Raw genomic sequence first — 23,217 nt, forward strand, 5'->3', positions numbered from 1 at the left:
TTTTTTTAAATAAATATATGGGACACAGTTTTGATTGGATTTTTAGGGGATAAGAACTATAGAAGCACCCAGTTTTGCTAGTTTTATTGTGACTTATTGTATTATATCTTCTGTTGCTATTGAGAAAATTGGTATGATTTCACATTGCTTGTTTGGTTTTGATTAAACTTAATTGGTCATAATGACTAAGGATATTTAGTATTCTACCATTAAAAAAACTGGAGTAATTATATTTAACTTTCCCTTAACAAACAATTTATTGTAGGATACATTGTGTTCCCATGCTTTTCCCCTACTCTAAATATAAGTACTAGGTGGTTTGTTGAACTGTGGTTGTTTTACAAACTTTTGTCATTTTACCTATTTCCTAATCCAATCCAGAGGCCCCTTCAGGTAGTCCGTATTTATTTTTTTTGCTCTATCACATCTTGGTTGAATCGCGTTAAAGCTAGGGTTTGGATTACACTCACTATAAATGTGGATCTTGTGGCGGTGCCTATGAAGTGCATTCGGAAACACTTGGCGGGGAGCTAACAATTAAAACAGCGTTCTGTTTAGCAAAATGCGGCCAAAATGTTTTTTTGTTTGTTTGTTTGTTTTGTTTTTTTCATTTTTAATCTTGGCATTTTTATGTTGTTGGCAACATGAATGAAACCTGTTAAATTAAGTTACGTTCATCGGTTCACTGGCATGATTAGTTCATATATTCTGTAAGTCAAGAAAAATCAAAGTATAAACTATCCTTGGTTGAAAGTGGCGGCCTCTACTGACAGAATATCGGTTGTCGATACTGTTGCTAGGGAACGAATAAGAAAACACTGGGCTGATGAGTGCGTAGCTAAGATAGCTATGTTAGGTTAACTGGCTACATATTTCTTTCTCATATGCTATATAATTTTCCCCAACCCCGTGTAAATTAGGAAACAAAATGGCTAACGCGGTTTTAAATGAGGTTGGTTGGGACGACGGTTTTGCCATTCCAGTAGCTAATGCAGAAAATAAGGCTGTGGAGGATGAGGTGAGTGCCTCTGTTTTGCTGCCTTACCTGCCCTTAGTAGCTTGCCCAGCGGGTTAATATCTGTGTAATAATTGAAATGACTGCAAAAATAATGAAAATATGCTTGGCTCGAACTACTGGTTCTTCGCTTTCCAGATTAAAAGAAAACAAAAAGAGAAGTCAGAAGTGGAAAATAAATTAAGCAACTGCAAGGACAGAATAAATGCTATGACTGAACATCTTAAGAACGTCAGACAAGAACTTGGTCATACTCAGGTGCCTCCAGAAACAATTATCTAGCTAACGCTACAGTTACCATTTAAATAATAATTTGGAAAGCATGTCCAGTGCCTATTTGTAACACGACTTGTTCATTCTGCCTGTTATTTCACTGATAAATGCGGACTGTTTTGCACACTCCGCAAATGTCCGGTTATTATGACTGCCTGCAATATTACATTTATATCTGTGAGTAGGCACTGTGCAGGGCCAGAGAAAAAGAGAACGAGTCTGAGGTGCATTTCAAAGCTTTGGCAGAAAGAGAAACGGGCCGTCTACGTCAGGAAATTGCACAGCTGGAGAATGAGCTGGGATCACTTCGTGAAAAAAAGAACTCACAGGAGGTAGGGCATTTTACATTCATATCCCTAAATAAATGCACATACACGTACGTATGCCCCGCAGAACAAATGCGACGTTCACCTTTGCGTCTATGACTTCTACTATCTTACTTTCAGTTTGCAGCTTCGTAGCAGCATGCGTTGCTGCCGTCCTTGTCGGCCTTAAAAGTCACCCCCCACCCCCCCCACTTTTCTGCTGTGTAGAACAACATCTTCAAAGCCAACCAGAAGCTAGAGGAGCTGAAGAGCCAGTTGAACTGGGACCAACAGACCCTGGACGCTTGGTTGGAGGAGTCGGCGCGCAGGGACGAGGACACCATGGCCATCGCCAAGTACGCTCAGCAGGACGAAGGCAGGATCCGAGTGAGTCTGCTGACTGGAATAGGGGGCCAGTTACGAGAAGAGTGCACGTGGCGTAACAGCACTCGCTTGCTAGGATTAGGCGTAACACCAAGCGTTACCCGCGCGTCTTGGGGTACTGGTGCCGCGTACCGGAGGATTTTGTAAAGAGAGACGTGCTTGTCGTTGTTGTAGTACAAAAAAAAAACCCCTGTCATAACGCGTGACATAAAAGATGAATATTATAGCTGCTCTCTCTTGCAGGAACTGACTCTAAGCATTGAGAAGCTGACTCTGGAAGCTAACCAGAAGAGGAAGGCTTTGGACAGTGAGCTTACAGAGACTATCACAGCACAGGTCTGTTAAACAGCAGATGTTGCAGATGATTTGCACTATTGGCGTTTTAGGGGGTCATAAATGAGTCATTTATCAGCCTTCTAACAAATCACTTTTATATGCAAGGTGTTGCATCCAGACCTAGGTGATCCTGATGAGTGTTTTGGGGTGTTTTAGTGAATGAAATGTACAATGACCAGCAAATATAAATAATGCTGTCTGGTTTTTAATCTTGTCACAATAATCATTCACTAATGTGTTTTCATTATATTGTGAGGCTTATAGCAGTCACAGTATGATATAATGTGACCCTAATGTGATCCAAAATATTTAAATTGTTTGAAAATATATATATATATATATATATATATATATATATATATATATATATATATATATATATATATATATATATATTCAAACAATTTAAAATCACTTTGTGTCTGTGTTTGTTTGTGTTGAGTGCAGATCAGCCTGGATAAGATTGCCGAGACATTCCGGCAGGCCCATGCAGAGAGGCAGGAGCTGCTTCGGCAGTGGGAGAGCACTATTGAGCAGATGAGGAGACGAGACCAGGAGATGCAGCAGGGCACTATGGTAATCAGCAGATGGTGCTCTTTATGTACTTCTTACATCAACTGTTTTTTTTTTTTTGGTTTGTTTGTTTGTTTGTTTGTTTTTTTTGGAGTCTGAGCCTATAATTTACCCAGTGTTGTATTTTACCATATATTCTAGAAGCAGTGTATAAAAATGCCTTTAAATCATATCATTATCATTTTGGAAGACAGCATTGAGTCGCCTCACTTTGTCCTGCCTGCCTTTAGCCTTAGCTTCTCTTTTCTTATCAGCAATATGGAGGGTGGCTGCAGTTAGCCAGTTAATACTATACACTGGCTTCTTGTATGGCACATGCTCTTCAGCAGTGTCAGTGATGGTTTCCTTGATCTCTACTCACAGTTCTTCTGGGTCCCCTTCTTCCTTCCTGAGCAAGTCGAACCTTTTCCTTGTTTCGACTGCATATTGTGTGGGGATCTTGATCTTGCTTAATCTGACCCTAACTTTGGATATAAGGAGCTGGTGATTGGACCCACAGTCTCTGCCTGGTAATCTTTTCGCAGATAAAATTGATCCCTTCTGTTTTTGCTGACAGAGGATGTAGTCGATCTGGTTGCGATGCTGCCCATTTGGGGATGTCCAGGTGTACAGAACTGCACAAGGCAGTCCCTGGCATCATTCCTGTCCCCTAAACCCTGTCTGCCGACCACTCCTATATCCTCTCCTTTTTTCCGACTTTGGCTTTGAAATCACCCATGATGTAGATGATGTCCTTTCTTGAGGTTCTGTCGAGTGCATCCTGGACCTGGGCATAGAAGTCCTCGATTTCCTGCTCTGATGCATCTGCTGTTGGTGCATAGACCTGGATGATAGTCAGGTTCAGAGGTTTCCCTCTGATGCAGATGGACATGATCCTATTGCTGATGTATTTGGGGCTTTCTACAAACCTTGCAATCCTTTTATTGGCCTCAATGGCAACCCCCTTTCTCCTTTCCGTCTCATTTCCTGAGTAGTAAATGGTGTAGTTGTCTGAGCAGAATTCCCCAGATCCAATCTAGTGCAGTTCACTTTACTCCCGCTAGGTCCATGCTCATCCTATCCGTTTCCCTCTTGATGGTATCCAGCTTTCCAGTGCTCATCCCTCTTATATTCCATGTTCCAATGGTATACCGTTCTTTGCAACTCTGACCCTTTTCACCATGGACCACATAAGCAATTGGGCTTGTGGGCTTCCCTCTCTCGCATGATCCCAGCTGTCTGATTACTTGGGTCCTCCTTTGTTCTTCCCCAGTCGCATGATTGATGCTGTCCACCCTGGGGGGCCCACTGTCGAGCACCATACTTGAAGCATGTGTATTCTGATCCATAGAGTTTCACGGTGAAGGTTTTACAGGGTAGGTCACCAAGTCTTTCCCCAACCCATAGCACTTAGCCACACGACTGCCGCAGTTGGTGTGTCATGTGTTGCCACCCTCCCGGCGCTTTGAGCCAACTATGGCTAGTGAGGGTTACTTCCTGTAACATCATTAATAGTGTTCAGGGTTATGTATACAGTTATTTTTTGTCAAAAGTAATTGTATGTAAAGGCAATGATGAGGTCATAATTTTCTGAATCTCAAATCCATAATCAGAAAATATATTTGTATTTGCATCAGTATGCACAGTCCTCATATTACAACAAATCCAAATGTATGTCTTTACAATGTTTGTTGTTGCTATGAATGTGCATATTATGAATGTAAATCTATATATTGTATATATGTAATTCTATATATTAACATCTTTCTTGCTGCTTTTATAAATTACAATATTGCAAGGGTTTTGACAGAAACTATTCTGTTATTTTAAAGGGTGTATCCCAAGTTAATTCATGAAAGGGGCTTCTGTAAAACCCCAGATATCCTGGAAAGTATATGCATTTAAAAAGATGCCTACAAGTAGAGTTCTATGTGTTGCATCTACACACCTATGCAGGCACCTACAAGCTATGCAGGCAAAGTTGTTCTCTATAAAGCCATGAGGCAAGGTGCATATAGAGCAAAAGTGTAAATGACAGGTTAGGAGGAATTACACATGTACTCTACTTCAGTAAAAAGAGAAATAATTTAAAATCACTGTTAAAGGTTGAAGTCAGGCATTCAAAAATGCACTTGAACTTAAGTATTAAGGTAGGCTACCAGTGCTAAAAACCTTTTTGTGTTATCAAAAGTAAAAGTAAATTTACATTTAAAACTTACAGGATTCCTGTAATGTTTGCTGAAGTTTATGGGCGAATTTATTTATGCTGGAAAGTGCAATTTATTAGAGATGTTGACTGCACTTAATTTTACTTAATTAGCAAAAGCAAAATTTATTTGTGGCTTCTCCAAGTTCACCTAAACTTAAAATTTTCAGACTTTGTGAAGTCAATTAAATAGTTGTTAGAGAAATGCAGAGGATGACCCTTACTTTCTCTGAGAACTTTTGTCCCCCTGAACAGCTGTAGCTGTAAAATAAATCAGTTCTACTCTTGCATACATTTTCAATACCTACTGCACCCAATAACTTTGTACCTTCAATTAAACTTTGCTTAATTTTAACCTGTACACATTGTCTCCGCCTCTGACTATGTTTATGCTGTTATTACCAGCCATAAACGTGCAGTGTACAGTATAATACAGGTAAAATAGCAATCCTCCCCTTCATTACCCACTGCTTACTGTATTGTCCATTGTTCTGACTTGTCCTCCATTTATTTTGCAGTCTATTGTATAGAGACTGTATTAATAGGGTTTTGTACAGTTTATAAAATGTTTTATTGTATTAGTTTTTCTATTGATTGTAATGGCACTGTTTGGACTGTTGTCTGCTGTTTAATGTCAAACATAGCATTGTGTCTTGGAGAAACTATATTTAGTTTCCCACTCAACACATTTGTGGTGAAAAGGAATAACTATAAATGTCTCGTTACTTTCTTGTTCCTCCTAGCTGTTGGCTGAGGCAAACCAGGCGATCCGTCAGCGGCAGGCGCTGGTCCAGGAGAAGCAGAGTTTCCTGTCCAGCGAGGTGCAGAACAACAGGGACTGTGAGAGGAAGATCTCAGCGACAGAGCGGCAGGCTGCCCAGCTCCGGCAGCAGTACCAGGAGCAGGAGAATGACCGTGCCCGTCTGCGTGATGAGGTGGGTCTCCTCCCATGTGTTACAGCACCCGCTGCCCACTCCAACTGCCGGGCAAGCGATGATTAACACGTGTTAATGTTGAGGCTTTCCCATTAACTCAGAGGGAATTCTGTTCCCCAGCTGGAGACTCTGAAGGGCACAGTGGATCGCACTGCTACAGAGGTGGAGGCCATGAGGTCGCACGCAGCCAACCTGAAAAAGGAGCTCAACAATAAAACCACAAAGTAACGTGGCTTTGTGTATCTCAAAATAACTTTGTTCCTTGTGTAAGTTTTCTAGAGTCTCATTACCAGTCCTAGGGATCCTGCGCAATGGATAATTTTGTATGTGGCTTGCACTAACACAGCTGTTTAAGCTTATGATGAGCTTGTGACAGGCTCAGGTTTTGGAGCGGGGAACATCCAAACCTGTGCAGAGATTGAGATTAACTGGTGTAGGTACAGTCATTTCACCTAGAGGTTAGAGATTCAGTAAGGCCATGCTGTCTTAATTTAGAGTATTTTTCTTGGATATAGAGTAATATTGTATCGTTATTTTACTGTGGGTGGGTCCTACACGCCATAAAACTTACAGCCCCTGCCTCATGCCAGCCAACCCCAGCATGAGCAGGGTATAGCATGTGTCGGGTATTCGCAGGCTGCAGGATGCCCAGCAGCACAATACCACCCTTGGCGAAAAGCTGCAGGCGGTGACGGAGGCAGCACTCAGTGTGGAGGAGCGGGCGGTGCAGATGGAACAGCTGCTCCGGGACCAGGAGCATACCATCAAAGTGAGTGCTACCCCTCTCCCGCTCACTTTTCTCAGGCAGTAGGAGAGGAGAACAAAGCATGAGAGAAGTCACCTGAAGAAACATTTCAGACTTTTAAACGGAATCTCTGCCTTGTGCATCTGTAGCGCACGCTTGGTTATCACAGACAATAATTACCCCAAACATACCATTACGCTTTCAGCATAGATGCATTTTGATGCAATGTATTTATTTATTTATTTTTACATTCTTTTCTAAGTACAGGGAGGCATGTCTAAATTATTGTGCTAATCAAACATATAGTAGAGAAACAGTAGATCTGTAAAATGCTTGAGCATTCCTTTAAGGCAATTCTCCATTAAACGTTATTTGTAAAAAGTACTTAGTACTTATATGTATATTTACTACTTAGGTATATACTCTATTTTTTATGTTTATACTCTTAATTTTTACTTTCCAGATTAGCAGCATTAGTTTTTGCTGAGTAGTAATATGTACACCTCCTGCATGCTGGCTGAAGGACATATACTTTTCTTGTAAACTCCTGATATCGCTGTAAGGATCGTGTTCACCAAGAGTAGCTGGCAAGTTACTTAAGTGTTTGTGTTTAGTTCTGCTTCATTTTGGTTTAAAGCACTGTGACTGTATGTGCAGGAGATTGAAACTCAGCTGCAACGACAACGTGAGGTCCTTTTCCGAAAGAGTCAGGAACTGCAGGCTCTGAGAGCGAATGAGAAGAGTGCAGTGGCAGAGCTGTCTGGCAGCCAGACCATTCTCTCCAACCTGGAGAGCCGTCTCAGCAAACTGGACCAGAATGCCCTCAAGCAGCAAGAGATCATCCACAACCAGGTATAAGAGAAGACCCCCTCCAAATACTCATGCCTTTAAGAGCCATTATGTAGGCTTCTTACATTTATGGTATTTAGCTGACACTTTTATCCAAAGCAACTTACAATTATGGGTGAGTACAACTTGAGCAATTGAGGGTTAAGGACCTTGCTCAGGGGTCCAGCAGTGGCAACTTGACAGTGATGGGGCTTGACCCAGCAACCTTCCTATTACAGGTCAAGTACCTTAACCACTGTGTTGGGTTCATCCTATCTGCAGTTCACATAGCCCTTTCACCATGATAGTATTGTGAAACTACAGCTAAATGTTCATATTTACGAAGGTTCTAGATATTTAATTGACTAATTACCTTATACATCCTATTTCTGATTACTGCTCTGGATCTCATGACAGAGACCCTCAATGTGCCAGTTGTTGTGCCAGCATGCTGTTTGGCTAGCATGCTCCTTTGCTAAGCATGACATTTCTGGTGCCCCTCCAAATCCAGGACTTCCAAATCCAGGTGCTGGAGAGGAAGATGGCACGTCTGTGTGGCGAACTTGGCACAGAGGAGAAGGAAACACTGGAGAAGCGCACAGCTGAGCTTATGAAGGCACTGGAGGAGAAGAGGAAGACAGCAGCCACACTCACCATCCAGCTCAAGAGGGTCCAGGTGAGGCCAATGGTGCCAAAAAGGCTTGTTTAGGAACCGCAAAAAACGTGAGCCCTTGAGCGCTGACACTGAGCAGAGAGGTGTGCTTCTGCATCCTCATTTCTCAGAGTGTGGAGCTGTGAACAGTATTGGTGTGTGTGTGTGTGGTCTCAGGATGACATTCGCTGTGTGAGGAAGGAGATGGAGAAGACCAGAGCGGAAAAGAGAAACCTAACGACAAGGATAGAGGAGCTGCATCTTTTCAATGACACCTCTGACAAAGAGCTGAAGAAACTCTGTCTTAAGAAACAGGTGCAAATGGCAGCAGTATTGGTCTTCAATGACCCATGCCAAAATTGCTGTTTATATTTGAATTTGATGTAATGGAGGTTTCTAACTTGATTGTTTTTTGTTCACACCAGCCCATTTCCATTCTACTTATCTATTATAATGCACCCTGTGCTGAAATTACTTTGTTATACAAGACATGCAAAAGGAAGATGAATTTAAATGGAGTCATACATGATTTAGAGGAAAAGGAGCAAAATAACCCCCCCTCCAAAAAAAACCCAAAGGTTCCACATTCAGCTCTTCCATGAAAGTTTGTTGGTACCACCTGACGCCAACCACCTCCTCCCCACCCTCCTCCATTAGGACCGCATGGTGGAGGATAACCTCCTGAAACTGGAGACCAAGCGCCTGAGTGAGCTGCTGAGCGGCAGGGCAGATGGCGTCCTCTCGCTGGAGAGGAGGCGCCTGCAGCTGCAGACAGCCATGCGGGAGCGACAGGAGGAGATCCGGCTGCACACGGAGATGCTCGCCAAGCAGCTCAGGACCACTGATCAGGAGCGCCAGATGCTCAGGTGAGCCTTGCCTCCTCAGGGCTACAGAGGCCAGAGGTCTGTGTGATTCCTCTTGCTGGGTGCTGAGCTGGGATACTGATCCAGGTATCACCCCTCTTCTCATAAAGCTTACTGGATACCAGAAAAAGTAGAGGTGAAATGATCAATGACATGATATCAGTGTGGTCAGTGGTGGGTCACAATCTCTTCACAGTGCTGAGGTGCATGAGCGACTGTCCAAAATCGACAAGATGAAAAAGAGATATGAGATCCTGACTGTCGCCATGGCAGCACCAGAGGGAGAGGAAGAGAAATCTCAGGCCTATTATGTAATAAAGGTAGTAGATCTGTGCTCTTGTATCCATGAGCTTAATCTGATGTATTCCTGCTGATGTTATTGAAACTGAGAGCAGCTGTTGTTGTTCAGTGAGACGTTTGCCCACACACTGAGTGTGAGCAAATGGTAAGGGACAGGTTTACAGCAGGGCCTTACCTTACAGGCCTTAGGCCTTAGTAGTTCATTTAGTTATAATGGGAATAAATTGGGAAAAGATTTGACTTGGAATTTTGGAATAATAATTGACATGAAGTTCAAGAAATATTCTTTCACTCACCGATGACAGCAAAGACATGTAGATATTTTTGAGAAAACAGTCAGCCTGTGTACTAAATACACATCAATTGTAAATGCACAAAATTAATGACATATCAGATATCAGATTTTGGGTTTTTTCTCGCTTATTACAGGCAGCTCAGGAAAAGGAGGAACTTCAACGTGAGGGCGACAATTTGGACGCCAAGATCCGCAAGATGGAGAAAGAGATCAAAGCCTTGGAGAACACTCTCCACGTGGTCAATGACCACAACACTACCTATCGCAAATCCTTCAGCAAGGTCACAGAGTCCTGTATGTGCCAGTGTTCCTGTTTTACACATGGTTTTTCAGAAGCAGATGTAAATGGCACTCTTTCTGGGGTTTCTAAAACCAGGCCTAACTGGAACATCTGCTCAATAAGTCAGTGTGTAATGATTTAAAGCATGCTAAACCCATAATGATCCTGACTTTGTTCTGTAGGTCCTGAGTATCAGGAGAAGCTGAGGTTGCAGGAGCAGAAAAGGGCAGCTGAAGAGAAGTACAAGTTCAAAAGACGCCAAATCAGAGAGCTACAGGAAGACATTGAGGTCAGTGCCATCGGAAGATGTTATGGATGTTAACGCCTGTACAGTTAGTCTTTAAATTTCTCTAAATGTCATGTATGGTTAAAAAATTTAAGCTAGTCTGATGCAAAAGGTAAGACAGACGGTTGTTCTCTTCTTTGAAGTAAACTCAGTTTAAATTAGCGGTGGGTGACTTTAGTGGTTTAAATCTCATGCCATGCCAGAACAGGGACAGTGAAGTCAAATCTGCAGTGCTGGGAGCTGCAAAGTCAAAATTTCTTTGTTTTCAACATATAGTCAACAAATTCACCATATAGTCAACAAATTGAAATGTGAGGTAAAAGCTAATCTGCGCTTTGCGATACTGTTGAAGTCTTGTTAGACTCAGCTGAGATGCCTTTTTTTCCATTTGAGTACTCATCTCAGGTTTCAATCTGCTGGTCCAAAGGGAAATTCACACTTGACTGGATTTAATGTGGAAAATTATTTGGCAGCTTTCCAGTTTCCTCCTAATAACGTACATGGTTGCACTCTGGATGAATTGCCTGACAGTAGCACTGGCCAACTGCTTTAAGGCCTTTTTTCTTCTATGTAGCCAAGAAGTTTATAAAGTTACTCAGTAAATACAATCATTATTTACACTACCAATAAAGTTGAATGCATGCATGCACAGATGATATCTGGGCATAACAAAGTGATAAAGATTTTGTACTGCCATAAAGTAGGTAGAGCTATATTTACAATATAATAACCAAGTCTGATTTAGGATACTTCTGCATGGTAACTGCCCTAGGACCCTAAAATTTAGGCATGTACCACACAAAGTGGTAGAACTCTAAAGTGGTACACTGCATAACGCATAACATAGGATTCTTCCACAAGTTTGGAAAGTCTGGAATTTAAAGCACTCATTTGCAGACCTCAAAAAGTACTGTTTTAAGTACCTCAGAAAATGGTTTAATATAAGCATATAGAACTAATATTGACTCAGGACACCACGATTCTAATCACGCATTTGTATTTTTCTTTACACAGTACAGTTAGTGAGCTTTACACATAGCAAGACCAACATATACCATCTGGAATGTTAAAAAAGGACAAAGGTCCTCTAGCAACCCAGAAGTAAGAGATGAAATAATGCATTTTTGCCCTTGGTTCTTAATGTTTTTACCATACTAAACTACTCGTGTTTATAAGATTTATAAGATTTATAAATCAATCACCTTGGTTTGTGTCAAGCCATGACTACTGGTTTTATAGTTGAGCGCATTAGGACCAAGAACTTGTGTGTCACATAGATTACTACAAATTGATAGGAAAGATGTTTGGTTATGGTCTGCTTGCCAGTAATTTTGTATTCTAGTGGATCCCTGAAGCTTTAAGACACTAAATTCTAAGCCTCAGTCTAGTTTTAAGTACCTTTTACCTTCTATGTACTCTGCAATCCCTTTCTGGTAATCATGGTTGTGAATGCCCAGATTTTGCTTGGAAAAGGTATACAGGTGTGCAGTGCCAAGCATTCTCAGTGTTCCATCTTTTCCAGGGCATGGACAGCTCTTTGAACAACCTTCTGAAGGAAGAAGCTGCTCAGAGTGAGAAAACCAATGATGTGCAAGCACGCATTCTTGCTCTGAGCAAAGACCTCACTTCCCAGCAAGACAAACTGGACAGGGTTGCCAAACAGGTCTGACATTTCCCGCTCGTCAGATTTGAAACTTATGTTTAGTCAGTAGAGCACTTTTATATTGCCAGTCAGGGGTGCATCTAGACTACTTATTCTACTGGGGCACACACAGAATTCACAGAACAGCTGTACCCCTCTGCTTCCCAATCAGAGAAACTGGGCCAAAACTGTGCATTTAATAAAAAGCCTGTTAATCAGTGAATACATTGCAATTTAACACTAAATTGGGCATTACTCTGCCATTGATGAGAAATTAAGAACATATTAACGCTAAAGGAACTTTTATTAATTGCCTTAATTTTGATTATGCACACTTTCTTGAACAAATAAATCAGAAACAGTATAAATCTCTTCAGTTTGCCAAAACCATTTGCCAAAACTGCATCCAGTTTGGTGATTTTGTCTTTACATCATCAATTCATGTTAGCTAGATAACACAGGTTTGTAAAATGAATTATTTACTGTTATATTGGCTATATAACAATTCCCTTTTTACTAGCTAGCATAAATACAGCCTATGTTAACTGACACCTTTGCTAGTTTAATTAATGCTTTGCTTTAGTGATCTAATATGTATTTTTAATAAGTTAAATGGTTATATGTGGCTATAACCAAAACATACACTGGTGCATGTGCCCCAGTAAATCTAATGATGCCGCTCCTGCCAGTAGAGCTGCTAGGTGTTCAAAAACCAGAAATCTGTGTGTCAGCCAATCTTTGATCTCTTTTATTAGTACATATACAGTGAAAATGACTGACGGTAACAGTAGCTAATATACAGTACCAGTCAAAGGTTTGGACTAACGTATTTATTTTTAATATTTTCTACATTTTAGACAGAACAGTGAAGGTATCAAAATAATGGAATAACACGTGATTATCCTGTATTAAACAAATATTGACTATTAGATTTTAGATTCTACAAAGTTCTTCAAAGCTACCCATTACTTTGGTTTTCTCTTAAACAAAATCCTGAGGTATTATTTTGTAAATTATTTAATGTATAAACCATCAACTTTCACTATTTATATTTGTTTTAGAAACAAATTTAAGCATAAACCACTAGATTAAAATGCTTTTAAGATGAGTGACGTGGGTTTCATTCAACTTTGAAGGCGGGAGAGAGGGAGGGAGGGGGGGCACCAAATAACCCAACACATTATATAAGTTTGGGGCAGTGGTAGCTCAGTGGTTAAGGTATTTGACTTGGCTTGTAATTGGATGGCGGTATGTTCAACCTCCATCGCTGCCACTGTTGGGCCCCTGAGCAAGGCCCTTAACCCTCAATTGCTCAAATTGTACTCAGTAATAATTGTAAGTTGCTTTGGATAAAAAGTGTCAGGTAAATGTAAATTCACCTTCCTCCTCCAAAAGTATGCTTATGTTTAAAACTGTGAAAAGCATACAGTCAGTTATGTCTAAACTTTTGACTGGTGCTGTAAACTCAGCACACGTTTTGCATGGCAGTAAAGGGGACATATTCTCTACACTGTGTAAAATACTCTACACCTATAAAATATATAACTACAAGGCAGGGGTCTCTGATAGAGTGACAAATGAATGTAAGTTAGGTTTAGATTATTTGATTTAATTAATTTCAACTATAACTTATAGTCTTGATTTACTTTATTAAACGTATAATTTTGTGGCCGCTGGTAATTTATTGAGAAGAGCTTTCCAAGAAGTTGCAAACTAATCTGAAGACAACAGTCTCATTGCTGTGTCAGTGCCCAGTAGGTCTGTCTGAATTACAGTCCCATGCTGTGCTCAAGCAGAAGCATGCCAAGTCCAGAATAGTGTTTGTATTTGTTGCAATGTTGAACCATGGCCACTGGTCCTCTCCCGCAGTGCAAAAGGCTCACAAAGGAAATTCGTTCAGCCAAAAAGACCAGGGAGGAGACATTTGAGGAACAGGACATTGAGCTGAGAGGACTGAAGGACTGCAATAAGACTATCAGCAAGATGCTTCTAGAAGTCATGGAGCAGCAACCTGACCTCCAGGCTACACTGCAGATGTACTTCATACAGGTAGAGCATTATGCACAAGTTCCTATTGGTTCCTAGTATTTTCCTGGTATTTTAGCTTATTGTGAAAGGGACCAGTGGTATGACTGCATTTAATTATGAGTCTCTCCCACCATAGGCCAACATACCACTTTCATCTCCTGCCTCTACCCCCTCTAGCCGCCAGAGTTCAAAGACAAGCTCAGCGCGCAGTTCTGCGTCTCTCAGGTAAAAAACAAAACAAACCTCAAAGCACTACACACCACCATTTATCTACCCAATTTCATCTCAATTTATTGTAAGTTTGTAAAAGAGTTCACTGCGATGCCATACACTGCATGTGTTCTGTACATAGCACTAATAGGACAATAGACATTGTTCTGAGATCTTTTGTGTATTGTGGATGTCCATATCAGATCAGGGTCCTCAGCTGGCAGCAGCCCCAGGAGTTCGACAGTGCAGTTGTCCGCTGTGAAGGCAGTGGAGCTGGGCTTGGGACTGTCGGTCTCCTCCCCTCCCTTGTCCAGTCCCTCCCCCCACTCCTCTCGCACCCCCAGCACCAGCAGCAGTGGCAGGAGCAGTCAGCTCAAGAGTCCATAGACTGCAGCTTCAGCTCTACACACCATAAATATCTGAGCTATGGCATATGTCTTTTTAACACAGAGGGCCAGGTCCTGCAATTAAACCAGATGACTGATTGTTGTCATTTCTATATTTTACATTTTTAGATTTGTGTGTATGAATTCCTGTATAATACCTTTCTTTGTGGGCATCTGAGGAATATAGCCCTATAGAGACTAATTGAAAAGCTTCAATTTTCATTCTTTATTCAAGAGATCCTTTATAAATTTCTATAATTATGTTTGAAAAAACAGTTGACCAAAAATGCATAATTTTGATTATTATTCATAAAATAATCTGCTGCTTAATAAAAAGACAATTTTTTTTATTTATCCCTTTTAAAAAAATAGAACCTATCAATGCTGTTTCCTACTTTAAATAATTTGTTATTGATTTCTATAAGCATTTATTTCAACACTTATTCATTATCTTAAATATCTGTTTACATATTTCTAGTACTTAAGAGACATTTCTCCATAACAATCATGGGAGGAGTTTTGCTAACCCATGCCGAGAATCCTTTATGTGCGTGCTACTGGAAGAGCCAGTATAGTAGGTTGCCTGAAATGCATGACATTTTAAGGGTAAGTCCCACATGAAACCCTCCCAACCACACGCCAACCAGACTTCCAAACACAGTAGCCACCTACTTTCTCACGAGTACAGCCACACAGAAAGAATGTTCCTCATAATTCTGCTTGTTGGATCCATTGTTGTTGTCGATGGAGAAGTTGGTAAGTTACTAAGATTGATTGGGGGAGAACTTTAGTTTTTATCTTGTTGGGAAGTTGATTCAGATATGTAAAGATGAAACACCATCTGAAGGTCAAAGGGGCTACCTGTTGCTCTGGTAAACGTTGAGAAATTAGGGCAATTGGCTGTACATAAAGGTATTATGGTGTTTGAACTGTGACTACCACATTCAAGTTCAATAATAACTGGTGACTTAAAAAATGTTTAGCCTGCTGACAACCATACGACATTTCGCAAGTTTGTTTTTCACAATAGTTTGTGTTGTGAAAAAGGGTGATGATAAGAGAACCTTATTTTTGTAACATTTTAAAATTCAAGTTTTCTCATATGGGGGTACTGGATCTGATGGATCTGATGGAACATGCAGTGTAATTTTGATTTAATTTAAACTAAAAACCACCATAAATAGTAAGTGCTTTGAGGGATTCTATGCTTTTACAAGACTATGCCTTACAAGGTGCAACACATAAAATACATATGTCATGATGGAGTGGAGGGAATTGACAAATCAAAACAGTTCTGCATCTTTAAAATCATGCAATGAATAAAAAATCATGGAAAGACATCAATTACCAGAACCAAATCTGTGTATTTACATACTTGGGTCAGTAAATCTGATTTTGATTGAAGTTACTTAGTCCAGAGATTTCCAAGTCTACATACCTAATACACCTTATTAGTTGTGCTTGGTGTCTACCTTTACTTCAACTGTCTTACATTTTTGCTTTGTTTCTATGAAGCAATGTTGAATCTGAGAAAAGAACTACAAAAATAAAACATCATTTTTATTATCTGAAGGAAGGTTGAAGATATGTCTTAGTCTGATCAAATCATGGATCTTTAATTATGATTCATAGTGTTCCAAATTAAGTCCAGAGACTAGGATGCTTTCTGCTTTTTAGATTTTTTTCCCCTTGACCTGATGAAGTTGGCTTAGTCTGGCTGTGAACCATGGCTTGTTACTGTTTGAGCATTAGGCCTTGGTTGGCACACTGGTCTTCACAGAAGATGATGTAAGATGTTGCAGTGTCAGTCAGTTTGTCCAGTTTGCCAGTTCAGTTTCAGTTTTGTTTTTTAACAGACGTTGCTGTGCTATAATGTGTGTAGTCAGGGCATGCTGCACCAAACACTAAAATTCATGTCTCTTTGATACGTGTATTTTTTGTGTAAAGGTATTTCACTTGGAATTATCTATCTATCTATCTATCTATCTATCTATCTATCTATCTATCTATCTATCTATCTATCTATCTATCTATCTATCTATCTATCTATCTATCTATCTATCTAATTTCTAGTATTTTTTTTTTTAGCTTTAGTTCCTCCCGCACTCCTTGGTGCATTGGGCAACAAGCACTCTCCAATGGGTCCTATCGGCTGCAGCGTCTCTGGCTTCGTCCAATGAGCATATGTCAATAGTTTTTAGGTCGGCGATGAAGGTTGATCTCCAGGTGTTTTTGGGTCGGCCTTGCTTTCGCTTTCCTCCTGTCAGTGTCCAGTGTACAGATGCGTTTGTCTGGAAGACGTAGGAGATGACCAGTGAGGCACATTCTGTGTTCGGTGACAATTTCTTCCAGCTTCCGCAATCCACTCCATTGAAGAATTTATTCATTGGTAATTTTGTCCTTATACGAGATACCCAATATTCGGCGGAGGCACCGTTGATGGAAAATGTTTAGTTTCAGGGCGATCCTCTTTGTGTTCCTCCAGGTTTCACTGGCGTAAATGGCAGTTGGGATGACGATCGTGGAGTACAGATGCATTTTGATTCCTGTATTGATTGTTGTTGAGGACCAGATGCAGCGTAGACGCTGGAACACACCTGCCACCTTTCCGATCCTACATCGATCATCCGCTTCTGAGCCACCGTCATTATTGGATACTATGCTGCCGAGATATGTGAACTCGTCGATGTCCTCCACCATTTGCTGCCCAATAGTTATCTGCACCTTGGTTTGACGATTCGCCCGCATGACCTTGGTTTTGTCAGTTTTAATGTGCAAGCCACCTTTTCTGCTTCGCCCTCAAGGCATGTTGTCATGGATTGTAGAGCCGGTTTTGTATTCGCTAGCAAGGCAATGTCGTCTGCGAAATCGAGATCAGTGAGATGAGATCCATTTGCCCAAGAGATTCCAGTCACTGGGCTCATCATCACTTTTTTCATGACGTAGTCGACTACGAGCAAAAAGAGAATTTGCGACAGGATACATCCTTACTTGACTCCGGTTTCGATGTTGAAGAAGTCTGTGTAGCCATCGTCTGTCCTGACGCAGCAGCTAGAGCTGATATATAGGTTCTGGAAGACCTTGACAAACTGTTGTGGAATGCCGTAGGCTCATAAAATCTTCCACAAGGAGCCCCTGTGGACGCTATCAAAAGCCTTTTTGAAGTCGATAATGTTGATGAACAGGGGGCGCTGGAATTCGATGCACTGTTCGATGATATTACAAAGTGTGTAAATCTGCTCACTGCACGATCGGCCCGCTCTGAATCCGGCTTGCTCTTCCCAGAGAATTACCGTCCACTGCTTGTTGTAGGCGCCATAATAGAACGCTGCAGAAAACTTTCCCAGGAACCGAGAGGAGTGTAATGCCCCGCCAATTGTTGCGGTATTGCCTTTCTTGGGGAGTTTAACGATTACTCCTTTCCTCCAGTCACTTGGGAAGCTCTGATCTTGCCAGCACTTGTTGAGCAGCACTGTGAGGGTGTTTACAATTGCTATCTCGTCTAGGCCGGGTGTTTTGTTGGCTTTGAGTGTTTGAATAGCCACCTTAGTTTCCTCGATAGTGATTAGATCAAGATTAACTACCAGGTCTGGAGGTGGCAGTGTGGCACCAAAGTCATAGGTGTTGGCGGGGGTGGGCTGGTTCAAGGTTTCCTTGAAGTGTTCTACCCAGTGCGCGTCTTGTTCTTCTCTGGTGAGCAGAAACACCCCGTCCTTGTTTTTGATGGGTGCACTTGAGTTGCTCCATGCACCAGTCAACTCTCGTACAATGCGGTACAGCGTCTTATTGTCATTCTTGCTAGCCGCCTCATGTGCTTCGGCTCTTTTGCATTCCAACCATGCCTTCTTGTCAGATTTGCAGCTTCGTTTGACTGCCCTATCCAGTTGCCAATATCGCTCTGCTGTGGTTTCCTTGTCAGGGTCAGCTTTTGCCTGTTCGCATCGGCATTTTACGATTTTCCTTTCGTCAATCAGGCTCCAAGTTGGGTCCCGTATCCAACGTTCTTTGTGTCCCGCATCGGCAACCCACAGTTTCCTTTACTGTTTCTATGACTGCTTGTTTGAATGCCATCCAGTATTCGTCGATGGCCCCCGCATCTTGAAGTAGCTTGAACCGATTTCTCAACTCCAGTTGGAATTGTTGGACCGCGGCAGGTTCTTTCAGCTTCTCCACAGCGTAAGGACGTTGTCGTTTCTTTTGTTCTCTCTGTTTGAGCCATAACCGAATTGAGAATCGTACGAGATAATGGTCTGATCCAACGTCTGCTCCGCGATAGGCTCTGACGTCCAACAGTGCTGAACGCCATCGCCGAGAGATACAGATAAAGTCAATTTCATTGTATGTGGCTCCATCCGGGCGATCGCCAGGTTTTCTTATGGATGTTTTTGTGTCAGAAGTATATGTTACCAATGCAGAAATTGTTCATATTGCTAAAGGATAGAAGTCGTTCACCATTATTGCTCTGTCGCCCCGAACTGTGTGGACCAATGACGTTTTCTAAGCCACGACGGTTGTCGGTAATTTGCGCATTGAAATCACCGATGAGAAGTTTAACGTCATGGGTCAGGATTTCATCAATGGTGTCTTGTAGCAGTCCGTAGAACGTATCCTTCTGATCATCATCGGAGTCTTCGGTTGGAGCGTATACTTGGATGATGGAAGTTTTAGTCTGTCCTGATTGAAATCGCGCCGTGATGATGCGATCATTGACATGTTTCCATCCAAGCAGTGCACATGATGCCTTTTTACTAAGCACGAATCTGACACCATGAATATGGTGCTCCTCATGTCCTGAATACAAGACTGACTTGCCATCACTTACGATCTTTCCCGATCCAGTCCAACGCATTTCGGAGACGGCCAATATGTCAAAATTGTAGTTGTCAAATTCATGGAGAAGCTGGGCGAGCTTCCCACCTTCGCAGAGAGTTCTAACGTTGCAGGTGCCTAATTTGGAAATCATTTTTGCATTGAAGGTTCCGGTCTGCATCGGGGGTTGGACACCCTTGCGGGTTTGCTCCAGCACCGTCATCAAGTTAGAGCCAGGTCCTCTTTGCTGATGGGATCGTTTAGAATATTCGCTTGTTATTTCCGTAGCGGTAGATGTTTTTACAGGGCCGGGTTGCTGGCCCGGTGCCTAACCCTCCTTCTTTCGCATCCTGCGCTTGGGAACCGACAATGGCGGAGTTATTTCTAGTAATTTCTAGTAATAGTTTCTAGTAATAATTTCTAGTAGTTAATTTCTAGTAATAATAAGTTTTGATCAGTTAGAAATGGTGTTGAAATTATAATCATTCACAACAATTATATAAGCTTGCCAATAAATTGTTGAACTCACATAATTTCATTTGTTGTGTGCATGGAATTCAACAAGTCTTGTGAGTACAGCACAGCTGCCAGGTATGATGACAAGATATACAGTATTCAGTTTGAAATGTAAAACCCCCCCAAAACCTTTATTGTTAATTAAAGCAAACAAGCAGAGTTCATGGGGCAAAACCACAGCTCAACAGTTTTTGTAAAATTTTCTTTAAAAATCTATTAGTACAGCAGAAGCCTTTTCACAATAGACAACAGCTTTTGGAACACCTGAATCTTATCATCTAGGATTTACCTGAAAATAAAGGCCATCACTTCTGTCTGAAATGTAATTACATCAGGCAGTGGGTTGTTAGACTTTTTGTATTATTCTTTTAGACTTCTCTGCTGTTGTTAGATATCTGTCTGTTCTGCTTGTTTATTTGCTTTACGTAAATGTTTATATGAATGTTTCTTGATTAAAGATGTAAGTTAGTTAGTAATTAACAGCATGTTTAAATTATAATCATTAACATCAGTTCCTCAAGTCTGCCAATAAAATCACTGACCTCATTTGTCATTTGCTGCATGCAGTCAGTACAGGTACCACCTCTCCCACTACCAGTGCGAGCAACACCACCAACTCCACCTCTCCTTCTACCTTTGCCATTACCACCACCTCTACATCAACTGTGCCCATCACACCCCCTAAGACCGCAACACAGTGGCCAGGTATGTTGAGAATATACTTCAGTTTTATCTATCTATTGGCACTTTGAAATTTACCCCCCTCTCCCTGCCCCGACTACCACCCCACCCCCCCAAATCCTGATAACAGCAAACAAGGAAAGTGTCTGTGGAAAAACTGTAATATTTTCTAAGAGGACAGCAGGAACCACAATAGAAAACTGCTTCTGTGACACCTGAATCACAACATCTAGGATATACCTGAAAGCAAAAATAATAGAGTGGGATTTATTCATTAGGGGTGACATGTATAAATGTACATGTAGATGAGATTTTAAGGCCTTTTGTTCAATGTGTCCTTGCTCATTTAGCCTTCCCTGTGGTGGCTGGATTGCGGGCTATAGTCCGCGCTAATGTGGAGCTAAATTCAACTTTAATCGACTCTACCATACAGCAGGTAGACAACCATTCACTTCCTATTTCATTTGTCATATTACAAAAAACTGTTTATATTTATATTATCCTTTATATTGCCGACTGTAATTTGTCTTTTAAGATTTTAAGTTAAATGTATTTTTCTCTTTTTTATAGCTCTTACTATACTTGCCACCACACAGCATTCGTGTCACTGTAAAAAGCTTTAAGAAGGTATGAGGACCTACAATAGTGCCATATTCAGACCTAATTTGTATCCTGTTTATTACTCTTAACATTGGAAATTGTTGTTATGCCCTTTACTGTTGCTATTTGCATATATATAACATTTAAACATTGTACATATAATGTAATACAATAAATAGTACTAAACTATGTGTTTTTAAAAGCAAATTAATATTAAGGCATGTGTATTTGATTATTCCACAGATTAAGACTCATTTTCTTCTTTGCATTTATGTGTCATGGCAAACATACTTCCATAAAATGAGCCCATTTTATACAATGGTTTTCAAGCTGTGGGCTGCAGTGGTACTGCTAGGGGGCCATTGGCCAAAAGTTTATTTTTTCTGTTTTGCAAAGTAAAAATCCTTCCAATATATACAGATATTTCAACAAATGTAATTTCAGATATGAGATATTATGTAGATTATTTGCAACAATAAAACATTACATTTGAGTTGAGCTTGTTGAGTGGTCTTGCAGAGTACAGTCACATATCCGACAAAACTAACTGGTAGATTGGCAAGATAGATTAATTAATTAGTTTGTGTCTGAGGAGAACATTTAAATGTTCTTGTATGAGTTTTACCCATCATGGATAAGTGGTTAAAAACACTGAGAGTCAGAAAAAATGCTGCATATGCTTAGTGTTTATTTAGTTGTGTGCTTATGCAACCGAAATTCGATAGGCTTCATTGATTGTTGTGCTGTAATTGATTAGATTTTAAATGGTAGAAAATTTTTAATGTGGGCCATGGAACATTTGTAGTGGGTTAAATAGGCTCCAAGTTGCAAAAGGTTTGGAACCCTTCCTCTGGAATATCAGAGATTGCTGTCTACTTGTGCTACCAATAGAGGCAGTGTAACCTAACATCCTTAATTAAGGACAGGTAACTCCTAACAACCCTTCTGTTCTACATATAACATTGCAGACTAAAATGTAGTTTAATAACAGCAATCCAGTGACTGAAATCATTAAGGCATTTTACTTGCTTTTTCGCCAGGGATAGATAATTCACATTCCTCAAGTCAGTGTTGGCCCTTCCTGGCATCCCGTCCCTGTGGTTACCCTGTCTCTTGTCGTTGTTTTATTCTGCTTCCTTGTTGTTCGGCCCCTTGTTTGTATTTCCCTGCCTTTCATTTGTATCACCTGTTCCACCTGTTTAGCCCTCATTAGTCTGTGTATCTATAACCTGTGTTTCCTATCTTAGTTGGCTGCTCGTTGTTATCGTAACCTCTGGTGTGTTCATGTTATATTGTTGTTAGTATAAGCCTCTGTTTGTACTATGCCTTGTTGTTTTTGCGCTGCTATTTTTTTAACTTTAACTTTAATTTTTTTAACTGTTTTTGTTGGTCAATTGACCCGGGACCGTTATTATCACCATGATTCTGGATTTGCCTTTAATAGATAGCAAATAGCAAAAAAAAGAAAAGCATTTTTGTGTCCAGCTCATGATTGCTCCATGTTACACCTCATAGCATTTACAAAATATGGATTTTTAATATGGATACAACTTTACAACTTTTCTCTCTGTTTCTTTTGCTCCTGAGTTTTGGATCATTGAGAATTACCCAAACTCTTCAGTTTTAGATCACACACAGCCAGATATTCACCATAGACTTGGAATTCATTGGTTACACGCCTTGCTCTGTGTTTCCTGTTTAAATTATCTTTAATTTCCTGTTGAAATGTCAGATCCTTCATTATTCTTTGACATTTACCTAATACTTTTATCCAAAGCAACATACAATTATTTATACAATATACAATAAACCACTGAGCTACCACTGCCCCTTTTGAACCATAAAAGGAAAGTCAGGAGCTTGTGCTGATGAAGAAAAAGAAGAAGCAGCTTCAGACCTTCCATCAGAGTGCCATATTACGAGGAGGGCAGGTCAAATCCCCAACTGGACTGAATGTTTTGTGTTGTTTATTAAATAAGATATATTAAATAACTCTAATTATTATTGCCATTTAGATGTTTACAGACCATAATTCCTTAGCTATTCCTGGAAAGATCCAAATGGTTCACAATTTTTTGACATAACTGTAG

The 23,217-nt window shown here is 40.7% G+C and overlaps 2 protein-coding genes across 4 annotated transcripts; both read left to right on the top strand.

The window, feature by feature from the left end:
- The first annotated feature begins 325 nt into the window (after positions 1–325).
- Positions 326–14,665, top strand: ccdc39 (coiled-coil domain 39 molecular ruler complex subunit). Of its 2 annotated transcripts, none has more exons than XM_035536018.2 (20): positions 326–1,018; positions 1,154–1,273; positions 1,474–1,620; positions 1,822–1,980; positions 2,221–2,313; positions 2,761–2,889; positions 5,815–6,006; positions 6,127–6,230; positions 6,643–6,775; positions 7,409–7,603; positions 8,091–8,255; positions 8,409–8,546; positions 8,889–9,097; positions 9,291–9,414; positions 9,824–9,983; positions 10,152–10,258; positions 11,778–11,918; positions 13,767–13,946; positions 14,103–14,150; positions 14,339–14,665. In XM_035536018.2, exons 1-20 carry the CDS (start codon positions 929–931, stop codon positions 14,648–14,650), a joined length of 2,946 nt encoding a protein of 981 aa, XP_035391911.1. In that variant the 5' UTR covers positions 326–928; the 3' UTR covers positions 14,651–14,665. The 2 variants fall into 2 exon arrangements, with proteins under 2 accessions (XP_035391911.1, XP_035391912.1); XM_035536019.2 differs by having other exon boundaries at positions 14,062–14,150; positions 14,339–14,631.
- A 455-nt stretch (positions 14,666–15,120) lies between these two features.
- LOC145652572 (uncharacterized) lies at positions 15,121–21,594 on the top strand. Of its 2 annotated transcripts, XM_081703025.1 has the most exons (5): positions 15,121–15,277; positions 20,414–20,551; positions 20,878–20,963; positions 21,098–21,154; positions 21,371–21,594. In XM_081703025.1, the coding sequence occupies exons 1-5, from the start codon at positions 15,139–15,141 to the stop codon at positions 21,524–21,526; spliced, it is 576 nt and encodes a 191-aa protein (XP_081559151.1). In that variant the 5' UTR covers positions 15,121–15,138; the 3' UTR covers positions 21,527–21,594. The 2 variants fall into 2 exon arrangements, with proteins under 2 accessions (XP_081559151.1, XP_081559152.1); XM_081703026.1 differs by having other exon boundaries at positions 21,098–21,593.
- The last annotated feature ends 1,623 nt before the right edge of the window (positions 21,595–23,217 follow it).

This window comes from Electrophorus electricus, chromosome 20, assembly GCF_041902795.1.
Source record: "Electrophorus electricus isolate QZ-2024a chromosome 20, ASM4190279v1, whole genome shotgun sequence".
Lineage (NCBI taxonomy): Eukaryota > Metazoa > Chordata > Actinopteri > Gymnotiformes > Gymnotidae > Electrophorus > Electrophorus electricus.